A 26009-nucleotide genomic window follows, 5' to 3' on the forward strand; every position below is an offset into this window, starting at 1 on the left:
TAGATGAACTTGCTGCAGTCACTGTTATCACTTGTAGCCAGCTGCATTTTAATGGCTGGCAATAGTCTTGATATTTTTAACAGTATTTCATGCCTACATGCAGATCATCTGATGTTATGAAACTTACCCAGTTTCACAAAGGAGATCCCATTTTCAATACACAACTTCTTAAGCACAGCAGTGTTCTTTGCTCAACCTTTTTGTAAATAAAACTGTAGAAGCTTGACCACGCAGCGATTGAATGTCTCACAGTAAGGAACGTTGCGATCAGCTGATTTTGCGCAGTTCTCCAGTGTGTGCGCAGTGCACAGAATGTGGACAAGGGAGTCTCCAACCGCAGCCAGCCGGCGTAGTTTTGGCACAATTCCGTTGTACACACCGACGTTGACAGCAGCCCAGTCCGTGCACACAGCGACCAACTTTGTCATCCAGTCATCCAAGCCTGCATCCTGAAAAAGCTTCACAAGCCCGTCTGTTATTGCCTGCGCGATTCGGTCGGCATCCAGTTCAATCAGTCAGCCCTAGAAAGTCAGACGTAAACTCTCCGTTGCTGGACACGGACACAATGTAAACGATCTCCTGCTCGGTTTTTGTGGTGTCCTCCGATCCATCAAAAAGCAGCCCCCAAAATTCAGCCGACTTCAACTTGAGTCTCAACTCAAGATTATGGTTCGCGCGATGGCCTCCATTATCCGTGTCCCCCCTTCACGTGAGTGATATGCGCACCCGACATTTACTCCTACCCACTTCAGTAAAGGAATATCCTTGGGATAAGAAGACATGGGACGTGCATGTTTAGCTTTAAGAAAGGCCAGGAGAAAAACATTGCAAAGGGCTTGACACTATATAAAACGCACTGTGGTTTCAGTGCGCTCATCATTCGTTTCGAGCCACGGCACATCAATTGGAGCCACCTTTCGGAAAAAACTATTTTCTTCTGCTCCGGCTCCGTTTGCCTTTTCTTTGCAAGTGGCGTAACGCCAAAGAAGCTGCTCAATGTATTTATTTTTTTCGACATCTTCCATAGCAGTCTACTCCATTGAGTGGTGACAAGATACACGTGTAATTTTGTTTTGATGACCTTATGGTTAGTTACGCAAAAGCGTGGTAGTGACCCAAGTGACGTTACGCATCCCTGATTATAGGTGCGCATGCGTACTTGCGTACCAGTTATGTGCACCCCTGCCTATAATCATGGTCTGCCTTGCCAATACATGCTGCACGCTTATGAATCCTACAGTATACAGTACTGTACATGTTAAATGATCTTATGTCTTATCTGACCTTTCTCACTCTTATCTTATCACACGCTTGATGGGAAAAGTCTGCATGCTGGTGTGGTAGGAGCAATCTGTGAACATCAAAGAAATATTTCTTTTTGTAACAATTAAACTATTAGTGCGTTTACATGCAGTATCCTAGTCAGGTAACTAAACAAATTAGACTTCAACAGGACTTTTAAAAATGCATGTAGCACCTTTATTTTATCTACTTCGGACAAAAATCAGGACAAACCAAGTCCAGGCCTAGATAAGCCACTTCTAGCGATTCTGACATGGATCGAACTTCTCGTTCTGCGCATTCTCTAGAATCCTTGTCGGGGATTTCAATGGTAGTGGAAGGAGATGACATGGTTGTGCCATCTACGGCCTCTTTTCATTACAAACCAAACGCCAACGGTGCCTTTCTTCTAGTATCACCCCAGCAAAAAGATCCACTTGTTTCCTGATATGTATTAGTATAAATTATACAACAGTTAGCTCCGACCGATCTGATTTGGTCAAGAAGCATTCCATGAGTGTTGATATATAGAGTAGGCCAGGGCTATTCAATAGGCGGCCCGCGGGCCAGATCCGGTCCGAGAAGGACTATGTACTGGCCCCCGCCTTGACTACCGACCGACCCCAAAAAAAAAAAAAAAAATTATGTTTTTTTTTTTTTTTAAGTGGTGCACAATTAATGTACTAGCACGCGCGATGTGTGCTTTTGCATGGTCATAACTGCGCGAAAGACCGCGATCTGCAGTAAATAAATATGCACATGTGTCTCCAAGCGTTTTTCTATCAGCTGCTCTGTGTATGAGGCTTTGCGCGCGCGATTGTACAGCAGTGTAAGTGCATGGTCCATTATTTGTATTTAGTGTGTCTGCATAATATTGCACCAGTAGAACTTTGCATGGTATTGTCTGCATGTTTGCACAACATTTGTACCTTCACATAGCAAACAAAATTGCACAACTGTAAAGTCAGTGTCTGTAGTTTTTTTGTATTCAAATAAGCAGTTGTGTATTTCTGTACTGTGCATTGGCAACTTTGAGCAAAATACATCCAAAATTTTCGCCGCGGTGTGCTGCGCCACGTCTCCCATGACCCTGGACAGTGACCCCTTGACAAACACATTGTGGGGGGCGGGGGGGGGGGGGCACTGTTGAAGAGTTAACCTATTGTGTTTTCCTGAACTCATAAGATTGTTAAACACTTAAACAACAGGCAGCCTATGTTAATCAAATAGGGATTTTTTTTGATAAGCTGGTGAACTCTATTTGATAAAATAAAGACAATATATGCACTCCTATGTCGTTGTAGTGTTTTACAGTATATGTAGCTATTGATGTGATGCTCATCAATTTTAGGCATTTTTTTCTGGCCCCTCATTTCGGATCATTTCCACCAACCGGCCCCCATTCAAAACTAATTGAATAGCCCTGGAGTAGGCTATAACAGCACTCGTATCACTGCGCTCTGGTAGGCTACACTCCTAATAACTGTCTGATCAAGCTGAATCACACATGCCACCACAGACTGTCAACAGACTTGTATTTAACTGGTTTAATAAATGGAAACATACAGATAAATGTTCAAGATATAAAGCTGGCTCGCAGTAACGTGTAGCAAGCTAGTGTGTTTGTGTTGCTTGGCAACAGTTCTGTCCCAGTCACAGAGCCAAATAAATCCTCTAATAAACAAAGAAGTTATAATCTGTTGTCGCATATCACTGTTAACTAATAAATGGTGCTTGTAGAACTGTTACATAGAAGCGATATCACACTGGAGGTCGTGCTGTTGTACTGAATATCACTGATGGCTGTTATTCAGCCGTAGGTACGAGGCCGCAGGGCAATCGCCGAAGATAATCAAAGCCGTGCTGATATTCAGTAGAACAGAACTCCCTCTGTGGGATATTGCTTAAAGATGTTCCGTGGAACTTTCTACTTTGCTGTAGTATTTTTAACATGCCAGTTGTCGTAGGGATCCTTTCCAAGTGCGTGCCGGCCATGGACGTAATATATGTAGGTGTACGTGCATGTGCATGCCGTAAATCGGAAACGGGTACATGACCATGCGCGACCCGGGCAAACGAATTAATAAAAATAAGATAAAAACAGCACTCTTTGCACTGATGGTCTTGTTAACAGTTACAGGTCATTTATGATGAGGAAAAATTAGACTGTTTTAAAAATAATTAATTCCTCCACGTTGGGACTTAAAGTAAATATGCACAAAATGTACTGTAGCATTGTCAACCTCCCATTACGCCATCTTTGTAGTTGTGCTGTCACATAGTGGTAAACCGGACGTAGATCTATATGAAAGGGCTACAGTGCCACCTAGCGTGGTGGAGCAGCTATGCTCAGGCCATTTATCCAGACCTCTGACTGCCATGTACAGTCATGGAAAAAATTATTAGACCACCCTTGTTTTCTCTTTAATTTCTTGTTCATTTTAATGCCTGGCACCACTAAAATACATTTGTTTGGACAAATATAATGATAACAACAAAAATAGCTCATAAGAGTTTAATTGAAGAGCTGATATCTAGACATTTTCCATGGTTTTCTTTATAATAACCAAAATCACTTAAGTTCTTACATCAATAGCTATGGCACTGTACTGCCAAAAACAGTGCTTTTAGGCTTTCCATGTTTTCTTTTCTGTCTCTGTTAGTCAGGTAATATACCTTTAGTGGTACCAGGCATTAAAATGAACAAGAAATTAAGAAAACAAGGGTGGTCTAATAATTTTTTCCATGACTGTATACTGGGACAAGTGTCGACAACAATTGACAGTTAAGACATGCAACAAAATTGCACTCAGAGCATGTTGTGAACACAACCTTATAAAGAAAGAAATATGGTAATATGACTTCAGAATACAAATTCAATTAATAACAGGTATTTAACTTTCGTACAAAATATATTCACATGCCTGATGCTCTCTTTTTGCCACGGTTTCAAAACTTTCCAGTGGCTGATCCTGTGGTGACAGCTGTGGGTTTGAAGAAAGAATATTACTTTTACAACTAATTAGGTTTCGACTTATTACCTCAAATCCTGTGGGATTAAAACTTGGATCAAAAATAGAAATAATAACATTTGCAGCATCTTTCCTATTGTATAGGTGAGTCAATCTAGGAAAAAAAGGGCTTAACCCCAAAAAAATTGATACAAAAGGTTTTTCAATGGATTCCAGTAGTATTTGGTGTGCTGAATAACATACTAAAAGTCTACCAAAATCTACCCCCCAGAAAGCCCTCATTTCCAAGATGGCGGCCGAAATGGCGGCAGGGAGCTTGAAATGGCTATATTTCAAATTGAAAAAATGTTGCAAAGGAATTTTCAACTGATTTTGGTACCTCTGGACATGCTTACAAACATACTAAAAATCTAGGAAAATACACCTTCCGGAAAGGCTTCATTTTCAAGATGGCGTCCAAAATGGTGGCCGGCCAAGCTTAAAATGGCTATATATCTCAATAGAAAAAGATTATTCGAATGATTTTTCACTTGATTCTGGTACCTGCAAATATGCTTATCACCATACTAACAATCTAGGAAAATATACCTCCCAGAAAGGCTTCATTTTCATAATGGCGTCCAAAATGGCGGCCGGGAGCGTAGAATGGCTATATCTCAAATGGAAAATGTTACAAAAGAATGTCAACTGATTCTGGTACCTCTATACATTAAGAAAGTGCGACAAATCTAGGTAAATATAACTGCTAGAAAGGCATCATTTTCAAAATGACTGCCTGTAAGCTTACATTGGTTAAATGGTTCAAATTGGTTACTATTCAAACTAGAAAGGTGGTGTTGGTGTTGAATAACATAAATGCCACACTTATTGTGGTCTTTATTCATCATCATCTTCGGGCTCTTCTGGAAGAAACTTGTTAAGTGGATTGTCACATTCCTTAAGTTGACATGGTCCACAGACAGTAGTACAAGGTAGTCCATATTTTCTGCAAGAGCAGCGGAGTGTCTTGCAGGCAGTGGTACAGTTACAATGAATGACCTTCAAGAGACTGTCTGGAGCAACATTCGTTGTTGACATGAGTGGGACAAATCTATTGTCCTGCAGGCTCCACCCCCAGTTCAGGGCATCCATACCATCTTCTGTTCCCATCCAGACCATGACCTGGTAGTACGCTCTACGACAGTGAAATTTGGTCGCAGATTCAGTTGGTGGCAGACGTTCAGGCGTTACAGTTGAAGCTGAGACAACCTTCTTGCTGAAAATGTTATATCGCATTGCTGCAAGGGAATCTGTGCACTTTCCACCAAAGAGGACAGCCATTACTTGGCACCCAAGGTCATCAATCACCTCTGTGGTCTGGTTTGGGACAATGAATGCATTTGCACAAGATCGAAGGACGGGATCCCCTTTTACAAGCTTCTGGAAAGCAGTCTTTTTGCCAACCCCGAAGATCCGAGAAGTTGTGTCACAGCCAGTGAGAGCATGGATGAACATCAACTGAGAACACACATCATGTCCAAGTACTTCTTTTAAATGGTTTACGGCATACACTTTAAAACTGCCATCAGCTTTTGACTTGTCTGATCTGAAATATACGCCCTTACTATCTCTCTGTGCATAGTGAAGTAGTAAGACAAGGAGATCTGTATCTTCTCCAATCAGCATAGTGGTGTGAAGAAGAGATGATTCCACTGCGGTCCTTACGATGTCTACATCAGCATCTCCAATTGAATTGACCACAGTGCAACCCCTTTCTTTCAGTTCATCGCTTATCATTTGGATCAGCCTTTGTTTATTCAGATCTCTTGACATGAACTCCTCCTTCTTACCTGAGAACTCTGTCTCAGCAGTGAAGTTGACAATGGGATGAATATTGTTTCCTCTTCTTTGATGTGTGTTGTCTTTAATGGATGGCCCATCCCCATAGCCATCGAACACAATGGTTGTAGCGGATGGTGAAGTCTGCATATGACTGCGCAATTTTACTATAGCTTTGTCCGTGCTTCCATGGTATTCGGTGAAGGAGTGAACCTCCATCAAGAACATAATGATCTGTTTCTGGTACAGAATCTAGGATTGCATCACTTGCATGATCACAGATTGCGTGCGCAAGTTGTGGTTTATCAGCCTTGCGGAAGATGTTTCCAGCTTCAAAGAGGGCAGGAGGGAAAGGACTGAGTTCGTAACGCATAACCTCCTCCAATGATAGCTCTCCAGTTTGGGAGACAATCAGGAAACGTTGAAAAAGAAGTTCAGAATCAATTGTTTGATCAGGAGCAACCTTGATAGACGATTTTTGTCCAAGGGTTATGGCTTTATCCTTTCTACTAAATGAGAACGTGAATGCAGGCTGTCCAATCATTTTGTGCATGATATTGCGTCCAACAGAGTCATAATCATGCACGTTCACTCCGTCCTCAGCAACAACACCTGTAACAACATTCCTTAAAGAAGAGTCTGGAGAGAAAGGTGACCATATAGCAAGTTTTTAAGTGATCTTCTCCAGGTCAGCAGCATCCCTTTTCATCCTTGCCTCTGTTGAGTCCTTGTGCTGTTCTGATGTTGTATATGTCTGGTTTGTGAACTCCTGCATTGCGGTGTTGTACTGTGATGGTATGCACTTTGACATGGTCCAAAGGGCTCTCTGATTGTCAGTCATTCCACTTCCATGCGTCATACCACCGGTAGTCTTCAATGACCTCATCAATGTCGTCTCGATGACAAGATCTGAGCTGCCTTCCACATCAACAACGTTAACGGGCAGGATATCCCCGGTTAATTTTAGCCGTAAAGCCACAGGGCTTTTCTGTGCGGCGGCTCACACTGGCGAGGTGTCACTGTGAATGACACCGTTACCCACCGTCACGGAGTTTCAACTGGCAACTCGCTATTTCGCTCACGCAAGGCTTTTGTGTTTCGATTTAACATCAGTCTTGGGCGAGTACTTTAACTTTATGCTGAATAAACCATTGCATTGCAATCGCTGAAAGCGAAAGTGTTTGGGCGGGGGCACAGAAGGGGTCGCTGCATTTACCACACAAGACACGGCGTGCAACACAATAATCAATTTATTACGATTATCTTGTTTTCATGATCGAGGGACGCAGAAATCGTAATCGAAATTGAATTTCAATTAATCGCCCAGCCCTCCCCTATTCCATCAGGCAGTCATTTTGAAAATGACGCCTTTCTAGCAGTTATATCTACCTAGATTTGTCGCACTTTCTTAATGTATAGAAGTACCAGAATCAGTTGAAACATTCTTTTGTAACATTTTCCATTTGAGATATAGCCATTCTACGCTCCCGGCCGCCATTTTGGACGCCATTATGAAAATGAAGCCTTTCTGGGAGGTATATTTTCCTAGATTGTTAGTATGTTCATAAGAATATTTGCAGGTACCAGAATCAAGTGAAAAATCATTTGAATAATATTTTTCTATTGAGATATATAGCCATTTTAAGCTTGGCCGGCCACCATTTTGGACGCCATCTTGAAAATGAAGCCTTTCCGGAAGGTGTATTTTCCTAGATTTTTAGTATGTTTGTAAGCATGTCCAGAGGTACCAAAATCAGTTGAAAATTCCTTTGCAACATTTTTTCAATTTGAGATATAGCCATTTCAAGCTCTCCGCCGCCATCTTGGAAATGAGGGCTTTCTGGGGGGTAGATTTTGGTAGACTTTTAGTATGTTATTCAGCACACCAAATACTACTGGAATCCATTGAAAAACCTTTTGTATCAATTTTTTTGGGGTTAACCTCTTAAGCCCTAGGCCTCTGGCTCAGGATTCCGTTCGAAAATGACATGCCCATAATGAATAGAGTATATCTCTGCAACTACAAGGTCTATATGAATAATCTTGGTATCATAATAAAGGTAACACTTGTGAGATTGCTGAAAAGGTGTAAGCATTAGTCTAGATGTTACTGGGTCAGAGTAAATGAAGATGGAACACAGCATAAATGAAATATTTCATTTCCGCGTAACAGAACTGTACACTTTAGTGAGTGAATACCCCCTTTGAATCATGCAGTTGCAGCCCAAATCCTCCAGTAAATAATAGCATGCAATCTGATCATTACCTGTGCCAAGATTGATGCTAATAAAGTAAAGCAAAGTTAGAGAGGTTTTAGTAGAGAAATCTTTCAGGCGGAAAAAATTAGCCATTTGGGCACACCCATTTAAATACTGTTCTAAAAACAGTTTTGGCTTTGTTTTGAAAAATAAACCACACCTAATATACATTTTCCCATTCAAAGAACACCATACAAAGTAACTAAGGTTTATCTCCAACTGGAGCAGATTTAATAATAATAATAATAATAATAATAATAATAATAATAATAATAATAATAATAATATACAATAAAATAATAACAGTAATACTAATAATACACATATTATTACATTTATAATACAATAATAATAGTAATACTAATAATACATATATAAATATACATCTTTATATATACAAATTAGAACAAAAAGAACAATACAATTGTTATAACAGTAACAATGAAACTAAACTACACAAGTAAAAACACGCTGCAAAAAACTCTGAATGTCAGCTATATTTACACTACTAAAACAAACTGGCAAGAACTCCAAACATCAAATATATTTACACTAATGTAAGTCATGCCATTGCTGGAAGCAGTTCTTTTTAGATGTGAAGCAAAGAGGGACCTGGCATTGCCTGCAGTAAACCGGTGTCTTCACCCTCGGCAAGCCAGCATCCTGGCACAACCTGCAGTACCTCCTGGACTGTGTGGCATTGCTCCCATAATACATTGGCATGCAGGTGAGTTGTGGTGGTGGTGGTGGTGGTGGTGGTGGTGGTGGTGGTGCTGAGCCTTCAGCAAACTCCACCATCTCTGCAGCAGGCTGCTCCCTGAAGGTCTTTTGGGTGTGTGGCGTTGTCATGGTGGGCTCATTCCTTATCTTGAACAGCTCCTTGTGGAGAAGGAAACTGTTCACCACAGCAATGTCCACAAAGTGATAAAAGAACGTTTTGTACCATTTCATGGTCTTGTGGCTGACACTGTAGTACCCGATCAGAGCATCTGACAGATCCACACCACCCATGTTCTGATTGTAGTCAGCTACAGCGTCTGGAACAGGTATGGCCTTGGTCTGCCACACACCAGCCTCTTTCACTTGCCGTTTCACCGTCCGTCCACTGAAGGCTTCATGCACTGTAGAGCACATGTTCACTTCCCGGGTGTCCATCCACTTCACGAACAGGAGTTTTTCGTTCCTTATCCACCGCAGATCTCCCCTCTCAGCCTTTTTGGGTAAGTCATTACCCTCAGCCTGTGGAAAACCAATTCGATTCTTCCTTATGGTCCCACAACAGCCAATGTTTTTTTTTTAACAAATCCAGAAATAGGGCAGGGCTTGTGTAGAAATTATCTACATACAGTGTGTAGCCCCCACCGAGCAGAGGAAATGGCAGAAGGTCCATCACTGAAGAGTAGCTCAGACCCTGGCCTGTTGTGAACGCACTTTTACCACAGTACACAAAAAAGTTCCAGGTATACGCTATTGCGGAGTCTGCAAGTACAAACAGTTTGTACCCCCACTTTGTCGGCTTGTCTTTCATGTACTGCTTCATGCTGATGTGGGCCTTGGATGCCACCATTCTTTCATCAATGGAGATGTTCTTATTTGGCTGGAAATTTGCTTGGCAGGCAGTCACGATGTCAGTGTACAGGGGCTTGATTTTGAAGAGTCTGTCATATTCAGCCGTGTTCCTCTTGCGCTCATTCTCTTCATCCTCTCTTGGGTTGCTCAGGTGCAGCGACCACAAGATGGCTTCAAAGCAGTCCCGGGGCATCTTTTCACTGGGGAAGGCAAAGTTATATGGCCACTGCTTTCTCCAGTAATCCGCTCGGTGGTGCACATTCACAAGGCCAGAGAAAATAATAATGGCCATGAAAACATAAAAATCGCTCACCGTCAGAGCTCTCCAAATAAACTTTTTTCCAGCCTGTAATCTCTTGACAGCGTTGGCATTGGTGTTGTCAATGATGCTACGGACTACAGTGGCGCTAAAAAAAAGCTGGAAGAGTGAAAGGGGGGACCATGAGGCCTTGGTGTCAAATGTGGGGCCAGGGATCCTGGCTGGCATGAATCTGAGTGGGTCCGGTCTTTTGTCTTTCTCCGCTCTGTTGTGCCAGCTCATTTCTTCCTCCTTCCCTCTGGAAGTAGCAGACCCAACTCGAGCACGCTTTGGATTTGCCGATTTCCTTTTTTTTAGGTTGTGTTACTTCAGGTGAATCTGAGTCGGATGAGGATGGCAATGGCTGAGGAAGGGGAGCTGAAGCACGTCGAGTGGAGCGGCCTCGCAGTGGCTGAGAGATGGGAGTAGGCCTACATGCTGATGATGGCCCTGGCTGTGGCTGAGGGGGTGGGGCAGATGCCGTTGCAAAAGCACCTCTTTGCTCATCATCATCATCATCATCACTGTGGAAGAAAAACAAATATATTAATTCACTCATCTAAAATGTGACTCCAAACATAAAACACTATGTTGAGGTCAACAAGCCCTGTAATTTGGAATTCAACAAACAAGTCTGAACGAGTTTGAGTGTGTAGCCTATTTATTTACTAAATTAATTTAAGGATAGGTCTACTAATAATCTATCTATCTATCTATCTATCTATCTATCTATCTATCTATCTATCTATGTATCTATCTATCTATCTATCCATCCATCCATCCATCCATCCATCCATCCATCCATCCATCCATCCATCCATCCATCCATCCATCCATCCATCCATCCATCCATCCATCCATATCCAGTTTTATAAATGTAGATGTAATTTGACACCAAATCAATAAGTAATCAATAAAAAAACAGAGATTACATACCTTTGCGGTGATGGAATTTGGTAATCTGAATCGCTGCTGTGGTCCGGATCCAGTTCTCGCCGCAGTGGGTCCTCCTCCTCCGACGGTGAGTCCACAGGAATAAGCCGGGCGCCGCTATCATTTTCAAGTATTACAAGTACCTCCGAAACTGAAAACCATTTGTTTCTATTCCTGTCTGCCATTATTTGTGTGGTGGCAAAATGTCAAGAAAACCCAAAAAAGTGTCTACTATCTCAAAAGTCAAAAACCGCTGTTAGTGTTTTGTTGTGGAGCTGTCAATTTTCGCGGGGCGGTCACTCGCGACGTCTTCATTCAATCCATTGGTCAATGTGGATCCGTCAGAGCCAATAGGATCGAGGTACAGTCCCCCAGAAACACCACAACAACACTTATCCGCCAATCACAAGGAGGCAACACTGTGTTCATATGATTGCTGTTTGTATAGGCTACTATCTATGTTTGTATCGTTAGCATGATTATGAAGTAGCATAATCGCTAGCGCCGATTTTTCGGACATGAGCCGTTAGCGTCTTTTTTTCTACCTACTCATTTAGTTGCTTGGTGTCAGACTTGTGTTTCGATTAGGTCAAAATGGATATCATAAGCTTTTAGCCGAGCTTCTTTCCGTTAAGTGGGTGTGCTTTATGACATGTTGCTACATGGTTAGCATTCCCGTATTAGTGTATGTTGTGAAAAGCGCAGCTGCCCCCGGTACCGGGGGCTCTCGGGCGGAAGAGGTTAAGCCCTTTTTCTCCCTAGATTGACTCACCTAGTAGTTGAATTGAGGTTGATCCAATTGATTAACATTGTGAGCTATGTGAGCATTCTTATTGTTTGAACAACTGTTGATCCTTGATCAAAGTATCCATAAGGAAGCGAAGCAATGGGAAAATGGGTTAGCAGGCGGGACTGACAGAACAATCTTGGAGTTGGCATAAAATGTGCTTATTGGTTAGGACAAGTTACAGTAAATGCAGTGCCCACAGCTTTGTTGACAAACATGTGTATATTAGACCTATGTTCCAGGTTCCTCAAGCTGATTTTGTTTTGATTTTGTAGGCAAAGTGTGTTAGTTAAACTGCATGCTCTGCAAAAGTAACAAAATTCCCCCTGGCTGAAACTGCATAGTGCAACTAAAAATATTGCAGAAAATGAAAAATACCCTGACTTTGTTCCTGGCCCCGACCCTGTGTGACCGTCTGCTGAGGCTGCGACTGAACTCTGGCTGTAGACAGGCTCATTGGGGGAGCTGGAGATGAAGAGTCCTTCCTGTCAAACTTAGTCGCTTCACCTGGATAGACAACAATGGAACAAAAAACAAAAAACCTTTGCCAATTTCTTTAAAAATCCTTGCTGACAAGTCCAAATCCCCATGTTTATGTAATCAATTAGTGATTCATGAGCCTACTAGATGTGGCAGTGAGCAGTGGTGCTGTGTGGTCGCCATCCCCCATCATGGTGTTTGAGCCAATAGGATTAATAGCTTGGCTAGACGACGAGGAATGGGCAAGGAGGTTTCCACTAACGCTCTCTTCACCACTCATCTGAAACAGGCAAGAGCAGAGAAAGAGTATGAGAGGGGAACCAGCAGTTGTTTCATAGGACAACGCACAGATGTCTTCATAGATAAAACTATGTTTCCCTGACTAAAGTGTCCCCATCCTTCAGTAGAAGCTTTCCAGCCAAATGGTTACTTAAACAGTGCATTGTTTGCGGCTTCATCAGGCCTAAAGTGTCTACAACTCTCCTGCTGGTCAAAGAGGGTTAAATAGCCAGGTAGTCCTAATAACTTCTAAAAAACTCAATAAACAGTGTAGCCAATGGTAATTACTGCCTAGTTAAATAAATGCATTCATATAAATAAATGCATTCCTCCATGCATCGTTCATGTAGGCTATTCACAAAATGTGTTTTGTTTAATGTATTAGCCTGTAGGTCTGTATTATGGAATCTAATATCCATTTACATTTTTTTTCTCAATTAATAACTTTGTCAATGTTTCAATAACTAAGGACAGGGGAACAATTGTTTTCAAACTGTTAGATTGAATGATAATCAAATCACTGACTCTAATCCCCAAAGTGTGAGCGGATCACTGATGCTTGGACCACTACCAGATGAGTGTGTTGCAGATGAGTGTGTACTGGTCACATGACTGGAAGATAAAATGATTAGGTCAGCTGGCTTAAATCTCAGTAAGCAAAAAAATAAATAAATGTGCATAGGAAGCATGATATATATATATATTAGGGCTGTCAAAATTATCGCGTTAACGCAAGGTGATTAATTTCTGGAATTAATGCGTTATTTTTTTTTATCGCAATTAACGCATGTGCAGATTGATCCGCCCCGTACATCCCACCGGCTCTGTACTACAGCCACTCAAACGTTGCAGCTGACCCAGGATCAGTAGCTGCGCGCAGCCAAACATCACAGCACGCTAGCCCATGCCGTGTTTTAAACTGCTAATGGTCACGTCTGTGTCGGGGGCATAGATAGTATATAAAATCAACTGCCGCGGGTGACAATTGATGTCGGGAGCAACAGGAGGAGAAACATTGTCCGCTCTGTTCAGAGCCCGCGATGACACAAACGTCTGCAGTTTTCAGAGGTGTGAGTAGACATCAACATAACGTTGGCTTCCTGGCACAAATGAACAGTCCCCTAGGACGTGTTCGCGCGTACACACACACACACACCACGGACTGTAAGTTGTATTCCCCTCATGAACTAATTGACACTTTCACGTCTTATCTGTTGTTTAATGAAAGTAAAATCACTCGAACTAAAACTGTTAGAATATTTCCTAATAACAATGTATGGATGTCTAGTGATCTTAAGGAATGCATTCGTGAGAAAAAACACGCTTTTAGTAATGGTAATACTGAATTACTTAAGGAAAAAAAATGTGAACTAAGATCTAAACTGAGTAAAGCAAAAATAGAATATAAGGATAAAGTTGAATGTCATTATTTCTCAGGAAATGCCAAGAAAGCATGGGAAGGTTTAAATGTGATGATGGGCAGGGAGACTAAGAAAAAGTGTACCCCCTTGTCACACCCCTCTCCATCTTTTGCAAATGATTTAAATGTCTTCTTCAGTCGTTTTGACAAGAATGATTTCAGTGCTGAACGTGATAGTGTGTGTAGATCCATTCCTGGATATGTCCCTATTACACTGAATGAACATGAGATTGTAGCCAGCCTGTCTAGTGTTAAGCCCAACTCGGCCCCGGGGCCGGATGGCCTGAGAGGGAGAGTTTTAAAAGAAAATGTTTATGAACTTAAAGGTATTGTGCTGGAGTTATTTCAGTGCTTGCTTAATTCTTTAACAATGCCCAAATTATGGAAAATGTCTCATATTGTGCCTATCCCTAAAAAACCTGGAACTACTGAATTAAACGATTACTGGCCCATTGCACTTACTTCTATCTTAGGAAAATGTTTTGAGAGAGTTATAAGCAGACAAATCACAGCATCGGTTTCTAACAGCTTAGATCATCTTCAGTTTGCTTACAAAAGCCATAGGGGAACCGATGACGCAACCATCAGTATGGTCCACACTCTCTCAAAGCACCTTCAAGCCCCCTCCCACTTTGCTAGGGCCTTGTTTATCGATTTTACTTCCGCCTTTAACAGCATGCAGATTCACATCTTGCTGCAAAGACTTATCGAGATAGGAGTAAACGGTGGTATTATCCACCTTGTTAGGGACTTCCTCTCTGACCGTCCTCAACAGGTTCTGGTTAATAATACTCGGTCCGACATCACTGTACTTAATACTGGCGCCCCGCAAGGGACCATTTTATCCCCACTACTTTTTTCCATATATACAAACGAATTCCAATTAGATCTGGAAAACTTTCGTTTGTTTAAATATGCTGACGATATGGCCCTGGTTGCCTTATTAAAGAAGGGGGACACAGTCGGAGAGGGAGCATATAGAGCATATGTGGCATCTCTTCAGAAGTGGTGTGATGTAAGTTCCTTAGAGATGAATGTCACAAAAACACAGGAACTTGTTTTTCATGAAAAGGACCATGTGCAGCCCCTTACAATTAGGGGACAAGTTGTAGAGGTAGTAGACAGTTTCAAATATTTAGGTACATTTATTGATTGCAATCTAAATTTTAGTGAAAACACAGACTATATTTTTAAAACCTGTAACCAACGTCTCCATCTACTGCGCAAACTCAACTCATTCAGAGTGAGCAAGCACATTATGGAAACAGTTTATAAGAACCTTATTGAGGGCATTTTAACCTTTAATATGGCAATGTGGTATGGTAACCTAAACGTAAAAGGAAGAAGCAAGCTACAGAGAATAATAAACCTTGCCTCAAAAATCATAGGGACAAAACAGAAACATTTAAGTTGTATGTACGACGAAGTGCTGAGGAAAAAAGCTGTTAAAATAGCAAACGATCCGTCCCATCCACTCCATAGGGAGTTTGAACTTCTTCCCTCGGGTAGACGTTACAGAGTGCCAAGGGCAAATCGTAACATTTTTAAAAATTCCTTCACTCCTAAAGCGATTGGGGTACTGAACACCATGTCCCGCTGATGTGTATACTGCCACTGCTGTCCTGCTTCTTGCCCTGAAGATGTCTGTGTGTAAATGTTGTTGTTGTTGCTTTTGTTGTTGTTGTGTTGTCCTGCTTGTTGTTTTTTGTATGAGACCGTAGACGAATCTCCTCACCGTGGACAATAAAGATTTAACTAACTAACTAACTAACTATTCAAGAATGCACAACCTATAGATTCACCAAATAAATGCCAGTATATAGCCTATATTTGCCCAAAGACATAGTAAAGAGACAGACCAATTGAATTAAGGTGTGTTAGGTATATATTTTAGTTTGATTTAAATTTATTTTTAGTATTAAAACCATCATTTGGATTTTCAATTAATAAAAATTCTAAATTTAAATGTACATCCACCTTCTGTCCTTTATCTTTACAACAATATACAGAGAAAATTCGAATTTTTTGGGCGTATTTCGAATGGTAAAATTAATCGTGATTAATCCACAGAATCCTGTGATTAATCTGATTAAAAATTATAATCGTTTGACAGCCCTAATATATATATATATCGATAGATAGATAGATAGATAGATAGATAGATAGATAGATAGATAGATAGATAGATAGATAGATAGATAGATAGATAGATATGTGCTTGTAAACATCATTATCTCCAAACAAAATTTAATAAATTAATAGGAAGTGAAAAATGAATGCACAATATAACAATTTGTAAAAACCATTCCATACCTGCTGAGTGATGGGATAGCTGTTGAGTGGAAAGGTGTAACTGCAGGGGAGGGAATGCAATGGCCACTGTCACTTGTAATAACAGGAGACACTTCCCTGGTCGCTTCCTGCACCACCTCCGTAGTGGCTAGTTCCGAACCAGGAGAATCCTGGCTCCAACCTGTTCAAGTTGAAGTCATAAAGCAAAACTTATCAATTCCCTAAATCACTGTGTTGGTAAAGATCACAAAGAATATGCCTGTATTTTCACTAGGATCATGCAGCATTCAGCAGCATAATACAAGTAATTTGGTTCCTTTTTTACCAGTTTTATTTCTTAATGTACTCTGAAATCAAAGCATAGTACAAACAGAAAATTGGAGATGAAGAAGAAATCGTGGAGCTTCTATGTCCTCTTAGATTATGTTCATTATATATAATTTTTAAGATTATGGCTGTTTATAGGACCAAATAAATGCAAGTTGCTATCATGCAAACTTTGGGTAGAAAGAAGCAGTAAGTGTAACTTAAATTATTTTGAAAAAGATAATTCAGTGCTGTGTTTTAAAACACAGTATTGATTATATATCAAAAAGGAAACCATCATTACTTTCTCCTGTCAAGGATGAAAGGAATTGATGACTGAATTTGAGTAGGACTGCTGAACCTTCCCCTTTCCCCTTGCATTGACAAAGTCTTATGTTTATTCAACACTAGTTGTGACCTGTTACATTAAAAATGATACATGCATGCATCTCACACTCACCAAAGGTACTCACCTTGAAAAATGTTTAAATAGAGTGAGGATATCTTCTTCAGGAATTCCTCAGCATTCTGTGTCAGAGTGCAGCGAGGTATAATGACCTCGCATTTCTCCCCTTTTGGTGTTGCTTATTTATTTTTGTTGCCTAACATAAAATGATCACAGTCTTATTCAGCCGTGACAAACAAGGTATTGTCGTCACTACCGAAACAGTATTGTCACTACCGAAACTGTGCCGTCACTACCGAAACATGAATGTTTTGTCAAAAATAAAGTATATTGAATTATCAACTTAGATATTGTGATGGTGTTTGGTTCAGTGTGTATTAAAACTAATGAATCCTTAAGTTTGTAATCATTATGATAAACTTTGTGCCCTTTACAAAGTAAATTTGGATTCAAAATCCATCGATTCTGATAAATCACGCTTAAACGCTTTGTTAAAATTATATACTTTTTAATTTACCTATGAATTTTGAAAAATACTATTTAAGAAAAATATATTTACAAGGTGGATGTAAAAAAAAATAAACAAATCAATAAAACTCTTAATTTTATGTGATATTTCATTGTGTTTCGGTAGTGACACATTTTGGAAGAGGAAAACATTTCCAAAACTGTCTGAAAATACAAAATGAGAATTAATTGTACAACTACCGTACTTTCCGTACTATATGCCGCACTGGACAATAAGCCGCAGGTGTTATAATGTTTAATTACCATATGTAAGAGTTCGTGCACAGAGGGGATTGTCGGGAAAGAGATGGCTGCTTGAGGAAGCTCCCACATTTCAACAAACAAGTTGCATATTTGCATAACGTAAGTAAGTGTTACCATTTTGTGCAATAGTAGCTATTAGGGATGGGCACGAGTGTTTTCGCTACTTGTGTGATCGCTTGCATTCCTCGAGGATCAATCGATTCCCCGTTAAACTTTTTTCTATTTTTAGGACGCAACGCATCTGTCTACAGAACAACGGTTGACCGCAATAAAGCGCTCAATGCTTATGTCAAACAGTCACAGTTGCCATATGATATTAAGGATTTATTTTCCACAAGTTTAAAACACATTTTCCTAACTGAAAGTAATTAAATAAGCGGGCCACAATTTAAACCGATCGAGTAGGTCTGCGGTGGAGAGAGAAAAAAGAGAGAGAAAAAAAGCATGGGCTGTAGTTGGCTAACATTCAAAATAGACATTTTAAATAAGAAGGGCAGCAAATACAATACAATTATTGTCCTACAATTTAAACACATAGATAGGCTAAATAACTCACCAAAGCAGTAGAAGTAGTAGGCTAGTATATCCAATCGCGTATGCTCACTCCTGTCCGTGACTAATTACCGCGACTAATTCCTCGTTAACGGAACGTTACACCGTCGGCTTTTGAATCTCAATCCTATATTCCATAATAAAGGCTTCTTATCGTTTGCTCGAATGTGCCCGAAGTCAGCCTGGCTTCTTTACGTGCCTTTCCAAGTTTTCCAGCACCGCATTCAGCTCCGCGGTGCTGTGGAGACCACACACTGACTGCGCTGCATGGAGGTGGCAGTTATTTGCGGTTTCTGTTTGACACAACGCTTAGTTTATTTAACTTGGATCAAAATATTTAATTTTGTTAAACTTTACATCCGTTTTGTGCCGTTTTGTACACGTAATATAACATGTTAAAATAGGGGCGGCCCGCCGGCCGGCCTAAAGGCTACAAACACTAAAAAAAACAAAAAACGATTTTCCTCATCCACCAATCGAGATCATTTGAAACGAGGAGTACTCGAGTACTCGATTACTAACGCCCATCCCCAGTAGCTACAGAATATATACTGTGCTGTGTAATAACAGGGTCGAAAAACGGGGAAAAAGTCGCGGCTTGTAGGCCGAAAAGTACGGTACTAGAAATGTGTACCTTGGATATTATACAACTAACATACCTGAAAAGTTAGGGGGAAAAGACACATTTATTTTAAGATGTTTCCAACTGCGACTTTGCACCAATTCTGTAGAATGGCCCATATATTTTAGCAGAATACCATTCACTCTGATTCACAAAGTGTTCAAACTATAAGTAGCCTACATAGTCATCTAACTGACTTGACAATCAGCATTAACTGATTGGATGCGATGTCCGTCAATATGAAAATAGGCTACTTTATACGTGATACACTACAGCCTACAGTCGGATCGTTTTTATCAGTTTGATATTTAATACAGTCATCGCTGTGTCCCTTTGATATGAAATACAGTCAGATGTAGGCTATAAGTGTAATGACAAGTGAAGTCCCTGCGATCGCTGTGGCATCGCCAGAGATAGGCTTGGCTACTACAGACCCCCACATTTCCTTCCGTAAGCACCATGCGTAAAACGGACACGAGTGACATCCCTGTTGCGCATGGAACTGCCACAAGTCATTCATGAAGAAAATAATTGCTGGAAACAATCTTAATCTCCTCCGCTGTTTCTATATTTTTCTATAGCCCAGGCTACTTTTTTTAAAATCAGTAGGCCTATAGGCTATGGCAGTGGTATTCACTATTTTTTTCAGGAGAGCCGCACTGACAGGACAAAGTCAGCAGGAGAGCCATTTTTACCGCAAAGTATCAAAATCTATAAATCCAGTCATACATAAGCATGCCTGCTTATTAATATGTCATTCTTGAACCAGTGTTTCCCACAGAATTTTGTGAAACTGAGGGAACTCAGTCCTTAGGGGGGTCCGGGGGCATGCTCCCCCGGAAGAAAATTTGGTACCTTTTAACCCAGAATGCATCAATCTGGTGCACTTTTGGAGGAAAATTAAGAGTTGTTTGACTGTGTACTATTATCTGGAATAATTTGGAGACACTGGGTCACATAACATCAAAGCTATTGAAGAATAAATTAGTATCCTACTTTTTATTCAAATATTTGTAAAAAAAAAAAAATTATGAATGACATATTCAATAAACATGGGTGTGTTCATATAATACCCCCCCTGGAATAAATTTTGTTTTACCTTTCAAAGGTAAATGCATCAATCTGGTGTACTATGAGAGGAACATTAAGAGGCTAATTCAACTGTGTCCTATGTGAGCTGTTTAGCAGCCAATTATTTTTCTGGAATAATTCAGAATAATAATTGGGAACCCTGTCTGATCAAAGTGAACGTACAAACTGCAGGTTAGCCAAAACACTTAATTTTCCTCGTTTGTGGAGCTTTTTATCTGTCCTGATGCCCAACTGGTTATGAATAGACATCTATCAATTTTCAGCACATGTTCATTGTTCACTCACCTTCAGTCCTTATAACACCAGTAACCAGCATGAAATGTTGAAATCGCATCCAAGCTGGCGTTGTTGCGGTACCGTGCGTATGGTTGCCAGGTTGTTAGTGTCCTCCAATTTAGCGATATAAAACGAGATCTATTTTTTTGCAAATTATTTAATATATTCCATGTTCGTGAGCATGCTTGTGATAGACGGCATGCATAACATATTTTTATTGACCGTGAGTTATTTTTTCCCCCCACAGTAGCCCAATCTATCCAAGAGCACATTCTCCCTTGTAATGCATGAAAACCGCAAATATGGCAACCCAGCTGTCAGTCAGCGTACGGCTGAGCAAGTTTAAATATATGTTCTAGTCTGTATTTCCACCTTGTAATGCCGTTGTTGACTTATTCTTTTATTACTTATTTGTATGAGAGCAGCCACGTTAGTTTAACAGGTTTAATGTTATATATCTGCTTGTTTTTAATGGTTTTATGAAATATCTCTATTAACTGCATGAACATATCACAGTATTTTTTTACTGCCATGCGAGCCGCACATAGAAGCTCGCACTGTGTTCCTGAAAGGTACGTGTAAAAATGCCTTATTTATGAAGGAAAAAAGACTATGGAGACAGGTGTAAAAATCCAGGATCTAAGCCTCAGTATTTATTTGAGTAGATTGACAAGGCAGGTTGACAGGACAGAAAAGCAAGGAGCAGCCAAAAAAGAAGTGAGCCCCCTCTCATCAGCAAAGGGTTTTATTATCTCTAACATCATGAGCATGTCTACTGATTGGTTGAAGCTTGTTGTCAGGCAGATTTCAGAGTCTTCCTCTCTTTCTTCTTCTTGACCGAAACCAGAGATCATGGAGCTTTCCTCCCCCGGCCCTGAGAAGTTACCAAGACTTTGTTCTACTTAGGAATGTATCTTATCTCATGAGAGATCAGCTCCAGTTTTATGGCTTAGTGTCTTACTATTGAAGGAGAGCATTATTAGAGTAAAATGTGAAGAACATACACTTGTTTAAATGATTATATATTGGTAAATGCCAATTAAAGAGGGGGGGGCATAATATAATTAAAATCAGAGTTTATTTTTCTAACATTCCACACACTGCAGAGCTGTCAGCTGAGCTCCGCAGTGTGCGTCGGATTCTCCGCCTCAAAACATGTAAACGTGTGAAAAAAATTAATGAATAATCAATGAAAGCTTACCTTAAAATAAGTGTGCCATGTTACTGTTTATTGTATTTAGGATTTTAGCTCATTTGGACGCTGTTTGGGCCGTCTGTTTTTATTGATACAGGCCATTGGCGATATTCTACTTTCAGTTTCCTTACTGACCCACCACGAAACGTGATTATTGTTCTTAAAGATACTTAGATTATAAAGCAAGAGGTGTTAAATAAATGTTTCGGCTTAGAAGGATTTCTAGTAATCTTTTATTCGCAAAGACTTGTCATGCAACTTCGCATGAAATAAGCAGGAAATGGAAAATTGAACTCTGAGCAATCGATTTCAGCAGTGTACGTACGACGTATATGGAGTGTTTCTCCTAAAAGACCGTTCGGGAACCACGACTACAGAGGTAAACAACTTTGGTAAATCATAACGTAGGAGTCTTCGTAGCTCGCTAAGAGATGACGTTATCGGGAAACCGGCCCCAGATAGGCTACACTACCGATAACGTAAGGTAGCATTTTCTGATAGGGTAGCACATATATTAAAAAGCATCAAAATATGCTAGCCATATTCTTACAGTGTACAGGGTGAGTACTGGTCAAAACTAACGTGATTCTGTACTGGGGTTTGATTGGTTATTGGTCTACAGATCAGATACACTACCAATGACGTAAGGTAGCATTTTCTGATAGGGAAGAATATTAAAAAGCATCAATATGCTACCCATATTCCTACAGTGTACATTGGATGAGTAGTGGTCTAAACTAACGTGATTCTGTAGCCTACTGGAAGCAGCGTTTCATATGTTATTGGTCTACAGATCAGATAGGCTACACTACCGATAACGTAAGGTAGCATTTTCTGATAGGGTAGCATATACATTAAAAAGCATCAAAATATGCTAGCCATATTCTTACAGTGTACAGGGTGAGTACTGGTCAAAACTAACGTGATTCGGTACTGGGGTTTGATTGGTTATTGGTCTACAGATCAGATACACTACCGATGACGTAAGGTAGCATTCTCTGATAGGGTTGCATATTAAAAAGCATCAAAACATGCTACCCATATTCTTACAGTGTATTGTGGAATAGTATAGTGGTCTAAACTAACGTGATTCTGTACTGGGAGCAGTGTTTGATAGAGGTTATTGGTCTACAGATCAGATACACTACCAATGACGTAAGGTAGCATTTTCTGATAGGGTAGCATATAATATTAAACGGCATCAAAATATGCTCCCCATATTCTTACAGTGTACATAGGGTGAGTAGTGGTGTAAATAACGTGATTATGTTGTGGGAGCATCGTTTCATAGAGGTTATTGGTCTACAGCTCAAATACACTACCAATGACGTAAGGTAGCATTTTCTGATAGGGTAGCATAATCTGATAGAGTCCGCTATCAAGTCGCGCTACGGTAGCAAAATCTGACAAGGTAGCAGAAAATGTCAGAACACCGGCTCATGACACACGTGACGACCAAACGTTATGCGATTGGTTGGCTAATCCAGAGTGGCACTGGGCAGATCCAATAGTTTTAAACTTCAACAGACACCCGCCTCCAAGTGTGTGAACGTTTGCCAATTACAGCACTTCCAGACCTTCTGTACAAATTAAATGAAGTACGATGGTCTGGTAGCACCAGGCTAGCTGTTTATGGCACAAGAACCAAATAAATTAATTTATAGCTGTCCCCAGACAAATGTGCAACATCACAACTCTCTTCCTTAGATCCTCTGAGATTGTCTTTCTCTTTTGGCAAGTCTGACCTGTATGGGTCACTTTGGTGGGCCCGAACTGACCTGGTTTTATCTGTGTTTTAATCTAGTGCCGCGCAATTTCTTCCCTAAAGATCTCTCATTACATTGGTCCATTTCATCACTCAATTTGGCCCACCTGATTATGTTTACCTGCTCAATTTAACCAATGCAGCTCAGGGTTCACAAACTTTTGCACATACAAAATTGGCAAATATTTTTTTTTATCTGTTTTAACAATTGATTTACGGAAAATAAAAATGTTGAATTGATTAACAAAAATCTGTTATTTCATATAGAAGACGGCACTCAAATATTTCATTAGCAAGTAAGAGGAATGTTCTGTTTTGCCGACCGACCACGGCAAAAGTTAAATTTAACAGTTAACCCCGCTGTTCACTAAACGAACAGGGCTTAATACGTCACATTGTTCATTGCTCTGATTGGATGTAGTGCTATCAAATTGCGTGCAGTGGCATTTGAAGAGACAAATCTAATTCATGAGAGGCACCTGTTATACCCCTCACAGGTAAGCCAGGCAGTTTTTCAGGTTAGAGGCCAGTCTAAAAGCAGCATTGCCATCAGCCATTGGCAGTACGATGATTGGATATTCAATAAGTGTGGAGCTCATGTGCATATTCAAATTAATTTAAAAAGAAACTTGTAATACAAAAAAAGTTACTTTTCAAGTATACTTTTACTATGTAAAGTTTTATTGTGGTTGGAGTAAAGGAAAAAAATAAGCCTATTTGGGTTTATTTTGGGCATGTACAATTAGTGTATAGCTCATTTGCATGTTAAAATTCATTTTCAAACAATGTAATAGCAATTGTAATACAAAAAATGTTAATTTTCATGGATACTTTCATTGTGTAAAGTTTCATTTTGAAAGGACTAAAGGAAAGAAATTGCCCTATTGGGATTTATTGGTGTCTCGCCTTATTAGCACACACCTCGGATTCATGAGAATTAAACATATTTCCCCAACTAGGATTTCTTAGGACTTTTAGTATGTTGTTCTGGACACCTCGTAGAAATTATCTGAGCTGAAAAAAATTATTTTACAATTTATTCTATGAAAAACGCTATTTTGCCTGGACTAGGTTAGCCTTTTTTTTATAGATATGCAATAGCCTACTGAATGTGGACCTATAAAACTATTCACCTGTTTACAAACGTCACCTGGCAGCTCTTGCTCAGGGGCCGGTTTCCCGATAACGTCCTCTCTTAGCGAGCTACGAAGACTCCTACGTTATGACTTACCAAAGTTGTTTACCTCTGTAGTCGTGGTTCCCGAACGGTCTCTTAGGAGAAACACTCCTTACGTCGTTCGTACACTGCTGAAATCGATTGCTCAGAGTTCGATTTTCATGCGCAGCTGCATGACAGCACTAGGCTATATTATAAAACGTATTGCAGTCTATGCAAATAAAAGATAGCTAGAAATCCTTCTAGGCCGAAACATTTATTTAACACTAGAAGCGCCAGCGTTCTCATATGCTGCGTAATCAAATCTACCTGTGCATTTCTAGTGTGATATAAAGTCATACATTAGTTTGTTTAATCATCATCTGTGTTTTGGACCTCTTGTTTTATAATCTAAGTATCTTTAAGAACACTAATCACATTTCGTGGTGGGTCAGTAAGGAAAATGAAAGTAGATATAATATCGCCAATAGCCTACATCAATAAAAACAGACGGCCAAAACAGCGTCCAAATGAGCTAAAATCCTAAAAACAATAAACAGTAACATGGCACACTTATTTTAAGGTAAGCTTTAATTGATTATTAATACATTTTTTCACACGTTTACATGTTTTGAGGCGGAGGATCCGATGCAGTCTGCCCGGCTGGTGTCAGCTGAGCCGTGTGGAACACAGTGGGGAGGTTCTAGTGTTAACCATGGTCGAACATACTACCATAGCCTATACTGATTTTAAAAAAGATATAGAAATTATAGAAATAGCGGAGGAGATTAAGATTGTTCCCAGCAATTATTTTATTCATGAATGTGTGGCAGTTCCATGCGCAACAGGGATGTCACTTGTGTCCGTTTTAAGCATGGTGCTTTAACGGAAGGATATATATCGGTCTGTATCTCTGGCGATGCCATAGCGATCGCAGGGACTTTCACTTGTGTCATTAAACTTATAAATCTGACTGTATTTCATATCAAAGGGACACAGCGATGACTGTATTAAATATCAAACTGATAAAAACGATCCGGACAGATCGGGCAAAGGAAACTTGCTTGCTGCTTCAGCGTGCTGTTGCCGTGACGCAGAGTTGGCTTGTTTTAAGCCGCAAACTACATGGGTTAGCTCTCGTGAGCTAGCTGGCTAATAATGACATCTTTAGCCTACTCGGGGCTTTACCCCCGTGCTGTTATTGTTGGAGACAGCCAGCAAGGCTGGTTTTATGTAACTTTAAAACATGTCAAACTTGAAATTATTATTTGTGTTGAAGCTGGAGTTAAAGTATTACCAGACATTTGCTCATTAGTTAATTTTGACAGCTTTTTTAAATGAAGATGAGCAAATACTGCAGGAAAATTCAAGTCTTTCATTATGTTGATAAAGGCTACTATCAATTGGAAAATGTAGGCTCTTTGGTTGATCATTTTTATTTTGCGCTGACTGACTAAAGCCAGACTGGTGTGGTATTTTGC

The 26009-nt window shown here is 40.2% G+C and overlaps 1 protein-coding gene across 1 annotated transcript; it reads right to left on the reverse strand.

Moving 5' to 3' along the window:
• Positions 1 to 8881: 8881 nt before the first annotated feature.
• LOC307249723 (piggyBac transposable element-derived protein 4-like) lies at positions 8882 to 10439 on the reverse strand (the record flags this gene model as incomplete). Its single annotated transcript, XM_080026574.1, has 2 exons — positions 8882 to 9568; positions 9672 to 10439. 2 exons carry the CDS (start codon positions 10437 to 10439, stop codon positions 8882 to 8884), a joined length of 1455 nt encoding a protein of 484 aa, XP_079882700.1.
• Between the last annotated feature and the right edge of the window lie 15570 nt (positions 10440 to 26009).

Source organism: Ammodytes marinus (assembly GCF_949987685.1).
Source record: "Ammodytes marinus genome assembly, chromosome: 4".
Taxonomy (NCBI): domain Eukaryota; kingdom Metazoa; phylum Chordata; class Actinopteri; order Uranoscopiformes; family Ammodytidae; genus Ammodytes; species Ammodytes marinus.